Raw genomic sequence first — 14,852 nt, 5'->3', positions numbered from 1 at the left:
GACAGTTCAGAGGTTCAGTACACTATTATCATAGTGGGATATGGTGGTATGCAGACAGACATGATGCTGGAGCAATAGCTGAGAGTCCTTTATCTTGCAGGCAACAGGAAGTGGTCTCAGTGTCATGCTGAGGAAGCTTCAGCAAAAGAGACCTCAAAGCCTGCCCCCACAGTGACACACTTCCTCCAACAAGGCCACACCTACTTCAGTAAGATCACACCTCCTAACAGTGCTACTCCCTTTGGGAGCCATTTTCTTTCAGACCACAGTAACTTCCTGTGGTGTTTGGTTTTTAATGACTCTCTTTAGTTTAAGTATGTATCTTTAGTCACGTTAAGGAGAATGTCTTAGTCTCAACAATACCAGGAGCATATCTCATAGCCACTTATTTCCTCATAATACATCCAAACATGTCACAGTAATACACCAGTATGGCATTGAAAGTAAAGTAAGTTTGCTTTTGTTTTTGTTTTGTTTTGTTTTCAAAACAGAGTTTCTCTGTGTGTCTCTGACTGTCCTGGAATTCACTCTGTCACCAGGCTGGCCTCAAACTCAGAGATCCCCTCTGCTGCCTCCGGAATTCTGGGATTAAAGGCATGCACTACCTTGCCTGAATAAGTTGTTTTGTTTTTGTTTTTGTTTTTGTTTTTTTAACTTTCTTTTCCCCTTATCTTATTTTTGTCATTCTCAGGATGTGTCTCAACAGGATCTACCATCAGATTACTGAATTAGAGGCTGGAGAGATGGCTCTGTGGGTAGGAGCGCTTGCCACACACAAGGACTCACATAAAAAGCCAGGGTCGTGAATCTCTATAATCTCAGTGCTGTGGGAGGCAGAGACAGGAGAATCTCTGAGGTTTATTGGCCGTCAGCCTAGCCCCTGGTTCAGTGAGAGACCCTGTCTCAAGGTAGTGTAGAAAAAGAAAGGGAGTAAGAGATCCAGTGTTCTCCTTTGGCCTTCATAAGCATACACACACACACACACACACACACACACACACACACACACACACACGCACGCACGCACGCACGCACGCATGCACGCACGCACGCACACACATGCACACATCCAAATCATAGAATCACTTACTTGGAACAGTTCCTTTCTGTGTGGCTGTACCAACAAGCTGTTCACATACACGTTCATTTATTTCCTTTTATTCCTTGTTAGGGATTTGCATTTTAAGTTTAAACCTTATTTTACAATAATGAAAAACCAGGTATATTCAAGAAATGCTAAGCTGTTTCTCTGCCTCTGTAGGCCCCACCCTTCTTTCTCCTCCTTCCTCAAAGCTCAACAGTCTTTATGTAGCCCATCCTTGAGTCTTTGTCTCAATAAATGTGTTTGTATATGTATATGCATTCTCCTATAGGATAAATGGGATCATGTGGCTCGCTCACACACACACACACACACACACACACACACACACACCATATATCCTCGGGCTTGCTGCTGCTGTGTCTTACTGCTGCCAGGCTTTCGCTGTGAAGGGCTCCAGCAGTCCTGTGGTGATGGATGTTTGCATTTTTCATTCTATTACAATTGAAATTTTTTAGTTCCTCTGTTTTTTGTTTTGTTGTTTTGTTTTTATTTTTGTTTTGGTTTTTGTTGTTGTTGTTTGAGACAGGGTTTCTCTGTGTAACAGTCCTGGCTGTGCTGGAACTCATTTTGTAGACCAGGCTGGCCTTGAACTCACTGAGATCCACTTGCTTCTGCCTCCTAAGCACTGGGATTAAAGGCATGCAACTGCACCACCTGCCCAGCCACAGCTGAATATTTTACACACCAACCAACAGTATGATCAAGGGCCAGCTTCTCAGCAAGCTGGCCAGTGGCATGGTGGTCATAAGAATTTGATCAGTAATTGCAGTCTGAATTTCTTACTGCAAATGAAACAGTATGCTTTTAAAGGATGTCATCTTGGTATTAGGGGTGGATCCCAGGCAGATATTGATATAGCTGTTTGTGTGATTCTCATACAAGTGGAGCCAAAACCCATTAATGCTGTGCTTCTAAACACTGAGTGCTACTCCTCTATGAAGTAGGGTCCCCACAGTATGTGACCGATAAGCTGTGCAAACAGGTAAACCCTGGCAATGTCTAGCACCGAGAAAGGCTTATTATTATTGTTTGACATAATGAAGGGAATTGTTGGGCTTTGTAATTGTAGATCATATACCCTATAAATCATCATCCCTTACTCAAGTGGACTTAACAGAAATGTAAGAAAGGCTGGAGAGATGACTTATAAGTCAGGGGTACCTACTACTTTTGTAGAGGACCCAAGTTCAATTCCCAGCACCCACATTTAGAGACTCACAGTTGCCTGTAACTCCTGCTCCAGAGGACCTGATAATCTCTTCTGGGCTCCACCAGCACCTGCACACATGTACACATACCCACACACAGGCCCACATGCATACACATAATTTTTAAAATATGAATAAAAACAGTAATGCAAGGAAGAAGGGAGGCCTGAGCATCACACTTAGAATTCTGAGTACGGATGAGAAGACAGGCAGAGGGGTAGGTCGCTGCTGAGCTCCCCAGGTGTCTTCGCTGGAAGCTGGCTCTGTCATTGGCAGGGTACATGCCCAGAAGGTATGTTTGAGAACTCAGTGGAGTGTGAATTCTAGTCAGCTGCTCTGCAGCGGCCCAGCCCCCATCTGCTCTCCCAACCTTGGACTTGAAGGAATATTCCTTGGCAGTGTGACCTTGGGTATAGACTCCACCTCTTTGCAGCCATGCACTCCAGCTTTTTGCAGCTCTTTGCAGCCTCTAGACCACATTTACATGTCAAAGGTCCCCAAGTGGCCTGGCATCAGACACTGTTTTTCCTAAAAACAGGACACCACAATCCCTGATACTGAGAGATTCCAGCCCTCAGGCCTAAACCATACTCCCCTGCTATGGTGCTGGGCTTACACAGTGCCCCTTCTCTGTGTGTTCTTTCTATTCATGTAGTCACCTTCCTGTACGACTCATCTTGGTTTTTGTTGTTGTTGACCACTACTGTTTTATTTTGTCTCTGTCTCTGTAGTGACCAACTCCTCCAGCCCCCGTGTCTTTGGGATTGAGTTCTTGATCTAAGTGTTTGAGTGCAGCATGGGGCAAATGAGTTCTACTTCCTTTAAGGTGTGTGTGTGTGTGTGTGTGTGTGTGTGTGTGTGTGTGTGTGTGTAAGAGGACACTAGATTCCCTAAGTAATTACCATTTCTGTTTGAATCACTCCATAGTTGTGAGTAGTTTTGTGGGCTTATAAGTTTTCAAAGGAGTGATTTGGGGGATTCTAATCTGCACTGTTGATGCTCTCACCATGTTGTTGGTTTTGTTTCACTTGGGGGGATGCAGTTTGAGATCAGTCTCACTTTGTAACCAGACAGGCCTTCAACTTGCTATGTAACCCAAACTAGCCTCAAAGTCATTGAGTCCTCTGCCTCAGTCTCCTAAGTGCTAGGATTGCATGCAAGCATCACCACACCTGATTTAGCATATCATTTTTGGAGGCTACTTGTGGGAACCCAATTTATACACTAAATCATACATTATAAGTCTTTAATTTCGCATGTAATTTGGGGTTTACAAAATGAATCTTCTGCTTGCACAGTGCTGTGTTCTTAAAATAGCAACTAACTTGAGTTGGTTAACTGCCCTGCTCAGTCCTTTCTGCTTCACTGCCTTGCAGTTTCCCTCCAACCAGCCGCATTCTGCCTGGGTTCAAGACACAGAAATATCTATTAAGGGCTGATTGCTTTGGCGTGATTCATAAAATGTCCTCAGACCAAGGGACACACTGCAGCTTCACCATTGCTTCAAGCAGGCTGGTTTGCAGGAGTTGACAACTGTACAGACCCTGCTTAACTAGCCTATAAAATCTAGGTGTAGGTCTCCTTGGTTGTCCTGGCTGTTCAGTCATGGATATTTATCCTGTACCGGTATCTAAGAAAGGAACTGATGAATGTCCTTATGACAGGAGGCCTGTGTCCCCATGCCCAGCATCAATCCAGATTCTTTACCCTTGCTTACTTGACTGTGTGGGTGTCACATTACTTCTCAGAGCTGTGTTTCTTTACTGCTTGTGTGTTGGCAGAATCCAACTCTGCATGCCGGTAGAAAATGGTTGTGGTAAGGCTCAGCCAAGATATTTATTATTTATGTGTGTTCATGATGTGGTATTGTGGCATTTCATGTTAAGGTGGGTGTGTGCAGGTCAGAGGACAACTTGGGGGAATCTTTTCTCTCCTTTCACCATGTGTGGGTCCCAGGGATGGAACTCTGGGTCATCTGGCTTAGCGGCAAGTGCTTTACCCACTGAGCCATCTCACCAGCCCTGATCCTCAAATTTTAAAGGTGTAGATAGAAGACATCTGTGAGAGTAGCCTACATGACTCTTAACCCTCTCCACTCTCCACACGGAGTTTGGATAGGGTGAGGCCAAAGGAAATATTTGGAGGACCCTGAAATTCTCCCTTGTCCTTTTCTTCCTCCCTATCAGCGTGGAAGACAGACACCGCAGTCATGACCACCCACGTCACTTTGGAAGATGCCCTGTCCAATGTGGACCTGCTGGAGGAACTGCCCCTCCCAGACCAGCAGCCATGCATCGAGCCCCCGCCATCCTCCATCATGTACCAGGTAATGGAAATGGCAGCATGCAATGGAGAAACCTAGATTCTAGAGTTCCTCTAAGAGGACCTGCCCTGGAGTGTAGGGAAGGTGAAAGGGCAGGAGCTGATGGATCTCCTATGCACTATAAGAACCCAGCAGAAGGAATAGATTAACTAATAAATGTGTGCCAGGTTCATGTCCCTCCCCTAGGGAGCGTTTGTTGATCTGTTCTAACCCTAAATTCCTTCTGGGCTGTTCCTGTTGTTGCATCACCCAGGTTATGGCATCCCTAAGCTCATGAATTAAATATCACAATTTGGAAGCCTCTGGAGCCTGCCTGGATAATTGCTTTTCCTGAATATGTATGGCAAGAGCTCACACAAGTCCACACAGCAGCCAGTGGCTCAGGGAAGTGGATCACAGTTATTTGCTTTGGCCCTAAATCAGATCTGGTGATAAGCCACCATCCCATTACACAGAGCTATGACCCTGGCAGGCCTAGTGAGGAGGGCATCCATGCACCTGGAAGCAGCCTGGCCAAAGCCCCTTGTCTGGGTGTACCAGGCTGAATGCCATGTTAAAAAGGAATGTGTTAGTTTGGAAATTGGGGCTGTATTAGACCTTTTTGATAAGTCTTGGATGGTGAACTATGACTAAGTATAATTCTATGTTTTTCATTTCACTCAATAGTTAAATGAATCTTCACATACTTGAATATTCAGTTCCTAAATCTGATGTATTTGTAGATTTTAACACAGATTACAATTTTAATTATATAAGTATATATTGATTTTAGTTTTATAGGGAAACATTTTCATCATTAACAAAATGGAAAAGTACAGCATGGAAATAAATGTCTTATACTGATATACCCTTCTCTGTATACATAGGCATTTTGTTTTAGTAGATATATATGGTATATGAACTATTTCTTTTACTAAAAACAGGAATTCATGATATGTATTTAAATGTAAATATAGAAAAACTGTCCTGATTCATCTTTTCCTTAACATTTATTGTGGAGCCAGGCGTGGTGGCTCACAGATGTAATCCCAGCATTCTGGAAGCTGGGGAAAAAGGATTGCGGTGAGTCCGAGGCTAGCCTGGGCTACAGAAAGAGCCTCTGTCTCAAAAATCACAGCAGCAAACACTTCTATGGATATCGTTGGACATCAGTGCTGTGGTAATGCCACCTTACGTTCAAGCAGCTCATGCTTCTTCCAGCCCATTGTACAGAAAGACTGTCATCTACTTCAGCTTTTGCTGGCTGGTTTCATTGTTTCCAGGTGGTTGTTTCATTGTAAAAACTGTGTGCTGGCTGACACAGCTACATCTGCGCACCCTCAGGCACCCTGAGGCACGTGTGTATGAATGGCTGGATCAAAGCCATGCACACCTTGACTTTTAGCAGCTGTTTGGACTTGCATAGTTTGCTGGAAGTATGCTTTCCTTGTGCTGGGGCTTTTATTCATCACAACAAGCATATAAACCAGATTAATTTTAAGGCACTTTTCACAAGAATAAATTGGCCAAGTTTATTAGTTAATCCCAACTAACTGGAATTAAAAAGAGTCAATTCGGAATTAAACATTTACTTCTGAGGCTTGGTTGAGCGAAACCGGTCACCTGTGAAAAATAGGTGCTGCCCATTGGCCCTCAGCTGATTTGAGGTGTTAAGGGGTAATATTTGAAAGCCATGGGCAGTAGATTTCCACAGAAAGCTTGTGATTTTTGTTGGTGGCTGTTCACTCCCTAGACATCCAGCCAGCTTAGATGTGTTTTCCAATAATCAAGTGCCCCCTTCTGTCCTCTACCTCGATAGGCTAACTTTGACACGAACTTCGAAGACAGGAATGCATTTGTCACGGGCATTGCAAGGTACATTGAGCAGGCAACGGTCCACTCCAGCATGGTAAGTCTCCATGACCCACATGTGCAGACTCACACCCTGCTGACGCAGGAGGAACCATGTGCAGCTCCCCACAGCAGGCCTGGGCTTAGCTACCCCAATATGCTCCGCCTTAGTGAGCTGGGTTATGGAAGTCCATTCTGGAACCCAGACCCATCCCCTCTCTATGCCTTGGGGCATACTCCATGCCTTGCTCATCTTGCTCACTGTAGGCCCATCTGAACCCCACTGCTCACTTCCCCAAGGCCAGGGCTTTTTATGTACACAGATTTGGGGATGGGGGCGGACATTGTTTGGTCACTTGACAAGGAAAAAAATATCCTTATAAAAATGACAAGTGAGGCCTGGTGGTGGTGGCACATGCCTTTAATCCCAGCACATGGAAGGCAGAGGCAGACAGAACTCTATGAGTTCGAGACCAGCCTGGTCTACAAGAGCTAGTTCCAGGGCAGCCTCCAAAGCCACAGAGAAACTCTGTCTGAAACCCCCCCCTCAAAAAAAATGGCAAGTGAGGTGGCTTTGGAAAATGTCATTTATTGATTCAAGGGAGCTGCTAGCCTAAATCATTCATAAATGGAGCCATTTGTTTTCCTTCTCAGGGTCTGACCCTAAGAGGGTGATTTCTCCTCTCTCTTTTTATCTACAGTGAAGTTTTCAGAATTCTGGGTTCCTTGTCCAAAGGCCCCCGCCCTGGACCCTTCTCACTGTGTGGATTATGTTCTAAAGACCCAACTCATTCATTGACTATTGTGTGTCTGCTGTGAGCTGATTCGAGAATTAGTCTGGGGCCAGTCTCAGTTTTGAGTGAGCCAAGTGGGGAAGAGACAAGTCAAACAAACATTTTTTTCTATGCAGCTACTTTGTCTCATTTAATCCTCATACAGACCGTATGAGGCAAGTGATTGGTAGCCCCGATATTTCAGTTGGCCTCAATTGGAGCCTCTCAACTGTAAGAAATTGATTCTGGGTCTCACAACTGATGGGTGGTAGTTCTAAATTTGGAACTCTGGTGGCATAGCTTGGCACTCTGGACTATTCTTTGCAGGCAAATAAAAATGTATAAAACACTCAATGTCATGCTAAAAGTTCAGAGTGCAGTTTTGAAACGGGGCCTTGAGGAGACTGGAGGAAGCTTAGTGGAGGAAGCTGCTTCTGAGTACAGCCTTCTGAGAGGGTAATGATAGGGTGTGTGCACACTGCTCTTTGAAATGTAGGCAGGGCAATCTGCTGTGTGATATCATCAGAACCCCATAATAACCCCAGGGCTTGCAAAGGGATCGTTATACCTAATGTACAGATGAGAAGACTGAGGTCTGAAGACGTTAATAAACAAGTTGCTGTGTTCCTACAACTAGTAAGTCCTTGCATAAACCTGGGAAGTCCTAACATCTTTCTGTGGTTCCCTTTATGTCACATAGGATTGTAGCAGTCAGAGATGAGATGGGGAAGGGGACATCAGGTGAATATCAGCTCAGCAAAGAGAATTCTCAGAGACTGCCCAAAATTGGAGTGTGTGTGTATGGGAGGGGGTACTGTCGATACCATTTATGGAGAATGAGGTAAGGAGTCTATACATGGAGATCATATTCGCTGCCTAGGCCACTGTAGCAAAATGCTGTGACCAGGGAGCTTAAATGGTGTTTCCCTCCCCCAGCCCTAGAAGGTGAGACTCCTGGACCAGGGTCAGCAGGCTGATTTCTCCTGCTGACTCCTTGACTACCCTGGCTCTTTCCATACAAACTTCTGCATGCTTGATGTTTCTATGTGTACCCATCCCCCCTCCCTTTTATAAGGATGACAGTCCTGATTGAGAGAGCTGGCCCTCATGATGTCCTTTGAGTTTCATCACCTTTCAAAAGGAACCATCTAGAAATGGAGTCACAGTGTCAAGTCCCAGGTTTAGAACTAGAGCCTAAAACTGAGGGCTTTTATCCATCTAATGAAAATACAGATCAGAGGCCGGAGATGTAGCTCAGTTTCAGTTGTCTGAGTACGCATCTAGAACACACGGAGCCCTGGCTTGATATCCAGCACCAAATAAGCTGGGCATGGTGTGGCAAGTGCTTGCAATCCCAACCATGGGGAGGTAGAGGCAGGAGGATCAGAAACTAGAGATCACTTTCTCAGCTACATAGGGAGCTTGAAGCTAACTTGGACTAGAGACCCTATCACAAATGAACAAAATAAATAAATAAATAAACAAACAAACAAACAAATAAATAAATAAACAAATAAATAGAGTGGGCAATTTTTAACCTTGGGAGAGAGGGGAGCAGAACTCTGCATCAGCCATGCTTTATCCATGAACTACTCATGGAATGAGTTATGGAGGAGCGAATGGAAGACATAAACTGGATGAGATTCTGTAAATGATTATTGCTGGAGGCATGACAGGGGGTAGTGGCCCTAGGGGAGAGCTGTAATGATCATGCACACGAGAGAAACTGGATATCATCACCTCCACCTGGGATAATGATTATTTGGGGTGGAAGGAATTGGAACCAGGCAGACTGAGGTGTTCCAGAAATACCAGGTCACAGGCTCAGATAGGCAAGTCTGGGACAGGCTGGCTCTAAACATGATTATATTTGTTTTCTGATGCTGCTATGAGAAATTACATAATTAGTTTAGTTGATAGACTGTTTGCCTAGCATTCATGAAGCCCTAAGTTTGATCCCCAACACCACATAAACTGTGCAGTGATGAATATCTATAATCCTAGCACTTGAAAAGTAGAGACAGGAAGATCAGAAGTTCAAGGTCATCCTCAGTTACCTGGAAAGGGTAACCTGGGATACATACCTCTAAAATAAATAGATGTATTATATATATATATATATGTATTATATACTATATACATAAAAGAAGGTCCTAAGAAGAATCAATAACTCAAGATTTCCAAGATCCCAACCAGGGCTCTTCCCACCATGCCATCTTGACCTTTGTATCGTGGGCTCATTATGCAATAACCCTAGCTGCACTGTCCAGAGGGCAGAGTGCACATCTTGGTACTTAGTCTTGCTTCTGGCACATTGTGCCTGCAGCGCCCCCCACCTCCCCCCCCCACAGAGAGAGAGAGAGAGAGAGAGAGAGAGAGAGAGAGAGAGAGAGAGAGAGAGAGAGAGAGCCTGGTACTTGAAGACACTTACTGCAGCCTCTATAAACCCAATGAAATTATGCCTGCTGTGGCATTTGGGGGCTGAGAACAGCCACGTGTTCTCTACATTATTGTCAGTTCCCCTTTTAGACACATGTTCCCAAGCAGAAGAGAAAGCAGGAGGCCCACGGTTGGGCTTGGTTGTTTCTGAACTTGGGGACATGTTGCTGACTTAAGTTCTAAATTAAGAACTGAAACCGTTGCTATTGAATAGAATCACAATAAGTGACAAACTCCAAATTAAATTGGATTCTACCCTAATAATCTAAAGTGGATAAGGTAAATAGATTTAAAATTTTAAATTCATTTTTCCTTAGATAAAAACACTTACAAGGAAAGGAAGCATAACACTAATTATTTTCTCCTAATTTTTTTGAGGTATGCTTTCCATAACTGGAGATGATTTAAATATATGCATGAGTAATTTAATCATCTTCACAATATTCTACCACTGTCACCACCATCTAATTCCATTACCCTATACATGTGCCCTAGACTGTTAGCAATCTCACATGGGTCCTCTCTTCCTGTGTTCCCATCAACCACTGTCTGTCCTTAAGGCTGTACCTCTTGTGGATATTTCATCTAAAGGAATCAGAATACGTGACCTTTTGTCTGGCTTTCACTGAACTTCATATTAGGTCGGTCTTAAATGGCAGGTGCATGTGAGTTACCTGGGGACTTCACTGGAATATAGGGGGTTTGTTTTGGTTTGTTTTGGTTTTTCAAGACAGGGTTTCTCTGTATAATAGTCCTGGATGTGCTGGAACTTGCTTTGTAGACCAGGCTGGTCTCGAACTCACTGAGATCTACCTACCTCTGCCTCCCAAGTGCTGCAATTAAAGGTGTGCTGGAATGTAGTTCTTAATCATAGAATCAGACACCCTGAGAGGACAAGACTCCTGGTGATGCTGCTGTTACCAGCCACAGACCATACCCTATGCACTGTAGATAGAGACTTGAGAAACCTGTGACACTAGTGTCATTTCTCCCTGATGAAAGGGCTTTGCCGTTTCAGAATGAAATGCTAGAGGAGGGACACGAGTATGCGGTCATGCTGTACACCTGGCGCAGCTGCTCCCGGGCCATCCCGCAGGTGAGACCATCCTTGCTATTCCTCTTTTGCCCTTCAGGAGGTGTCACTGCCCCCCAAGCCCAATCAAACCCAAACCAGAGGGTTGAGTTTTCTGGGTAGCAGGAGGTAAATCTGGGTCTCTGACCCAAAGAGCTTCCCGTAATACTACTGAGAAGGTCCACGTCCCCGGGGTCTTAAAAACAGTTCCCAGCACATGCTATGCACAGTATCTCATTTCACAAGCAGCATCTGCTGCCTCCCACCCAGGCCATTGCAGAGGGTCTAAGGTAGCAAACATGCTGTCCACTCCCTCCTTCACCCAAACCCATGTTCGGCCACAGGACCATCATGGTGCACATTGCTTCAGATTGTTTGGGATCTTCTTATCACAGGAACATATTTCATAAAGCCGATTGTTACCACTCGTTTTTTTACACTGTCATGGGCTTGTTGAAAATACAGATATTTTTATCATTATTGATATTTTCCTTTAATTAGTAGATTCCATTGTAACAAAACCAACAAACCCCACATGCATAAAGTAAACAGAAGGTACCATTCTCTCTTTTAACCCTCATATTTAGGGACAATTATTATTGACAAATTTTGTACATTTCCTAATTTTCTAAGCCTGTTTTTTTTAAACAACTGTTTTTTTTAAAACAATTTTCTTTTTTTAACTTTATTTTTATTTTATGTGCCTGCTTGTCAAACTTTTTATTACATTTATGTGTTCTCTCTGGGGAGGGTATGATGTACAATGGGGTGTGCCTGTAACAGTCAGAGGACAACATGCAGGAATTGGGTCTGTCCCATTCAGACTTGAAAGCAAGTGTGTTTTTCTGCTGAGCCATCTGGCCAGCCTCAGAATTTTGTTTTCTGGAAAAAGGGACCAAACTTGAGTTGTGCCTCAGTGGCAAAGCATTGCAAAACATATCCAAGGTTTTGGGGTTCAAGGCCCAGATTCTCTCCCCAGCAGTGCAAAAACAAGCAAAAATAAAACAGGCATCAAATCACTTTACTGTGACCTTTTTGCTTGTCCCCTGTGGTAGCCACCTTCTTATGGTAATTCCAGAGATCCACCTTAGTCCTTCTAATGTTTATAATGGTAATGGTAGAATGCGATTGCATCACTTGTCCATGTAATGACGTACTGGAAGTTATATAGCCATTGATAACCATAAAAGATAGTTCTTGTCCAATGCATGTGGTACTCACCTGTAATCCCAACACGTAACAGTCAGGGAGACCTTGAGTTTTCAGGTCAGTGTGGGCTACATAGTGAGACACTATCTAAAGAAAAAAATGTGTTTGCTCACACCCAGCCATCCTGTTGTTAGGCTTGGTGTGTGTGTGTTCAAAGAACATCTGCCATGTGGTACTAAGGTTATATGCTGACTAAAAGCACTGGGCAGGGGAAGCGGGTCTCAGGATGGCACAGCTTCGGGTAGCCATCATTCACCTGGATGTGGTTTTGGAGCTTTGCTCCAGGCATACAGCATAACAAGGACAGAGCAGACCGGCTCACCACTTGTACATGAGGATGGGGAGAGGATGTTGCAGATCTCCATAGATACATGGATAGCCAACTGTAAAGGCACAGACCAGCAGGAAAGGGAGGAGGACCCAGTGTTGGGACCAGCTGGCTCTTACTGCAGCCAGTGTCCAGGGATCATTTCTAGGGTTGCCAGTCTTCTACAGTCCCCTCTCACTAGGGTGACCATATTCATTATCACCCATGACGAGGTGCCACGTGTGAACTACGGACCAGTCTCATGAGACAGTAGCTGCGAGCCTGGATGGTGAACTTTCCTCTCACATTCTCAGGTGAAGTGCAATGAACAGCCCAACAGGGTAGAGATCTACGAGAAGACAGTGGAAGTGCTGGAGCCGGAGGTCACCAAGCTCATGAAGTTCATGTACTTTCAGGTGAGTGGGCTGTGGAGGGCCCACAGCAGAAGGCTCACAAGGACGCCTACCCTTCCACTTACTGGACTTTGGTGCCATGTCATTTTTTTCATCCAGCTAATATTTTTAAGAACCACCTACACTCCCATGGGTGAGCCAGGCCAACAGGTGTCCCCACCTCCACAGAGGATGTGTAGCTCCAGAAATACACAGTAGTTTTAGGACACATTGAGGGCCATGAGTAAAATAAGATTTACAACAGTTGTAGATTGCAAAGTAGCTATGGATAGTTGGTGCTTCAGGGACAGTGCATGGAACTATGTCCTGGTCACAGGAGAGGCAGGAGTATGATGGCATGGTGAACAGGGCTCCAGGAAGATGGTCCAGCAAAGCCCCAAGGCCCGAAGGAATCAGTGTGTTCAAGAAATAGAGGACAGTAATGGAGCGGGCTGTAGAACAGTAAAAACAAGTGGTCTAAAGGGAGGCTGGAGCGGGGTTCTGTGAGCTTGAGGTTTGGATTTGGTGATGTGAGCTGACCTGAGGTTTCAGGCTATCTGGCCACTAGGTAGAAAAGGGTTAGGAGGTGTAAGGTTGGAAGAGACTATGAGAGAGAAGGATGGTGGCCGCAGCCAGAGACCAGTCAGGAACTCTGGAAGAGCCACTGTTTAGAGGACGAAAGGCAGGGAGAGAGCCAAGGGCCTTCTCAGGTGACAGGGAAGGCTAGGTGGTAGCAAGAAAGGACAGGAAGTGTAAGCAGTCAGTTACTTGCTGGGGTCTCATTGGCAGCCAAGAGGGTGGCAAGGTGAGTATTTCACAGCCAGTCTTTACCCCACAGTGGGTGCTATAGCTTGCACAAGCCATACCCTATGTATAACCTGCCTGTGGGACTGAGCTTCAGTCATAGACTCTTGACTCTGGCCAGAATCCACCCTGTACTCAACATCTAGGCAAGAACTGGGACAGCACTGGGAAGGTGTCTCAGCCTGGGTAAGGAGTAATGCCAGGTCAAACCCTGGCTGTGCTGTTATCTGACCGAGTGTGACTCACTTCTCACACACACACACACACACACACACACACACACACACACACACGCACGCACGCACGCACGCACGCACGCACGCACGCACTCACGCACACACACACACACACACACACACTCTCACACACAAACTCATGCACATTCACACACACACATACACACACACACACACACACACACACATACTCATGCACAGTCACACACACAGACATACACATACACACACCCCCGAGACATGACAGGATCGTAGGAAGGATAAACAAGGTCCATCTGTAGGTGCCCAGCAGGGCCCTGTGTCAGCTTACAGTGCTTCACAGCTGTTGTTAGTATCCTAGGTGGCCTGACTTCCCCAGAGCCTAAAGTCTTATTGGGAAGAGGGTCAAGAGAGGAGAGCCATCAGAAACTGGGTGTGAAGTTCCATTCACACCCCGACAAGAGGTGTGAATGGAAGGAAGGATCTGGAATGATTCACAGCCGTGTACCAAGCACTGTGCCCATCGTCTACGTGTATAAACAGTAGTAAGTTCAACGGGACACTCCTCAGCAACACAAAGCTCACTTCAAGCACTCAGTAGCCACTGTGGCCATCCATATTAGTTTCTCTTCTCACTTCTGGGGCCAGATGCCTAAGAAAGCATTCCAGGGATCTCGAGGAAATCAGAGTTACTTGGCTCACAGTTTAAAGGTACAAGTCAGGATGGCAGTAAAAGCGTGGTGGCAGGAGCATGAGGCACTGGTCAGGCTGTGCCTGGGTCAGGAAGGAAGGAGAGGTGAAAGCCGGTGCTCAGCTCACGTTCTCCTTTTCACTCAGTCCGGGATCCAAGTCCATGGGGTCATGCCTCACCACTTACACATTCAGGGTAAGTCTTCCTTGGTCAGTTAGACCTTTCTGGAAACACACATCCTTCATGGACACAGCCAGGGGTTCCATGGTGAGTCTAAATCCCATCAAGTTGAAAGTGAAGATCAACAGTCACACCATTATGGTGAGCATTGCTGTGCTGAACAGTTCACCATGGCAGAAAGCCTACCTGGTCTTAGACTCTGGAGGTCTGGTCTGGTCTTTGGGGGGGCGGGCAGCAGGTGAGCACTGTAGGCCCTGGAAGGGGAGCAGAGCTCATATCTGCGCATACATCCTCTCCTCCTCAC

General features: G+C 45.4%; 1 protein-coding gene across 5 annotated transcripts in view; it reads left to right on the top strand.

Moving 5' to 3' along the window:
- The first annotated feature begins 4,522 nt into the window (after window positions 1–4,522).
- Cyfip2 (cytoplasmic FMR1 interacting protein 2) overlaps window positions 4,523–14,852 on the top strand; it is a 96,746-nt gene continuing 86,416 nt past the window's right edge. For 2 of the 5 annotated variants that reach the window (XM_035447818.1, XM_035447817.1), the window contains exons 1-4: window positions 4,523–4,639; window positions 6,435–6,524; window positions 10,697–10,774; window positions 12,581–12,682. In XM_035447818.1, coding sequence (XP_035303709.1) covers window positions 4,523–4,639; window positions 6,435–6,524; window positions 10,697–10,774; window positions 12,581–12,682 — 387 coding nt within the window. The remainder of the gene's footprint in view (window positions 4,640–6,434; window positions 6,525–10,696; window positions 10,775–12,580; window positions 12,683–14,852) is intronic. The other 3 variants (XM_035447821.1, XM_035447820.1, XM_035447822.1) reach the window with 3 other exon arrangements.

This window comes from Cricetulus griseus, chromosome 7 (genome assembly GCF_003668045.3).
Source record: "Cricetulus griseus strain 17A/GY chromosome 7, alternate assembly CriGri-PICRH-1.0, whole genome shotgun sequence".
Taxonomy (NCBI): Eukaryota; Metazoa; Chordata; class Mammalia; order Rodentia; family Cricetidae; genus Cricetulus; species Cricetulus griseus.
This window is presented reverse-complemented; position numbering and strand designations above follow the sequence as displayed.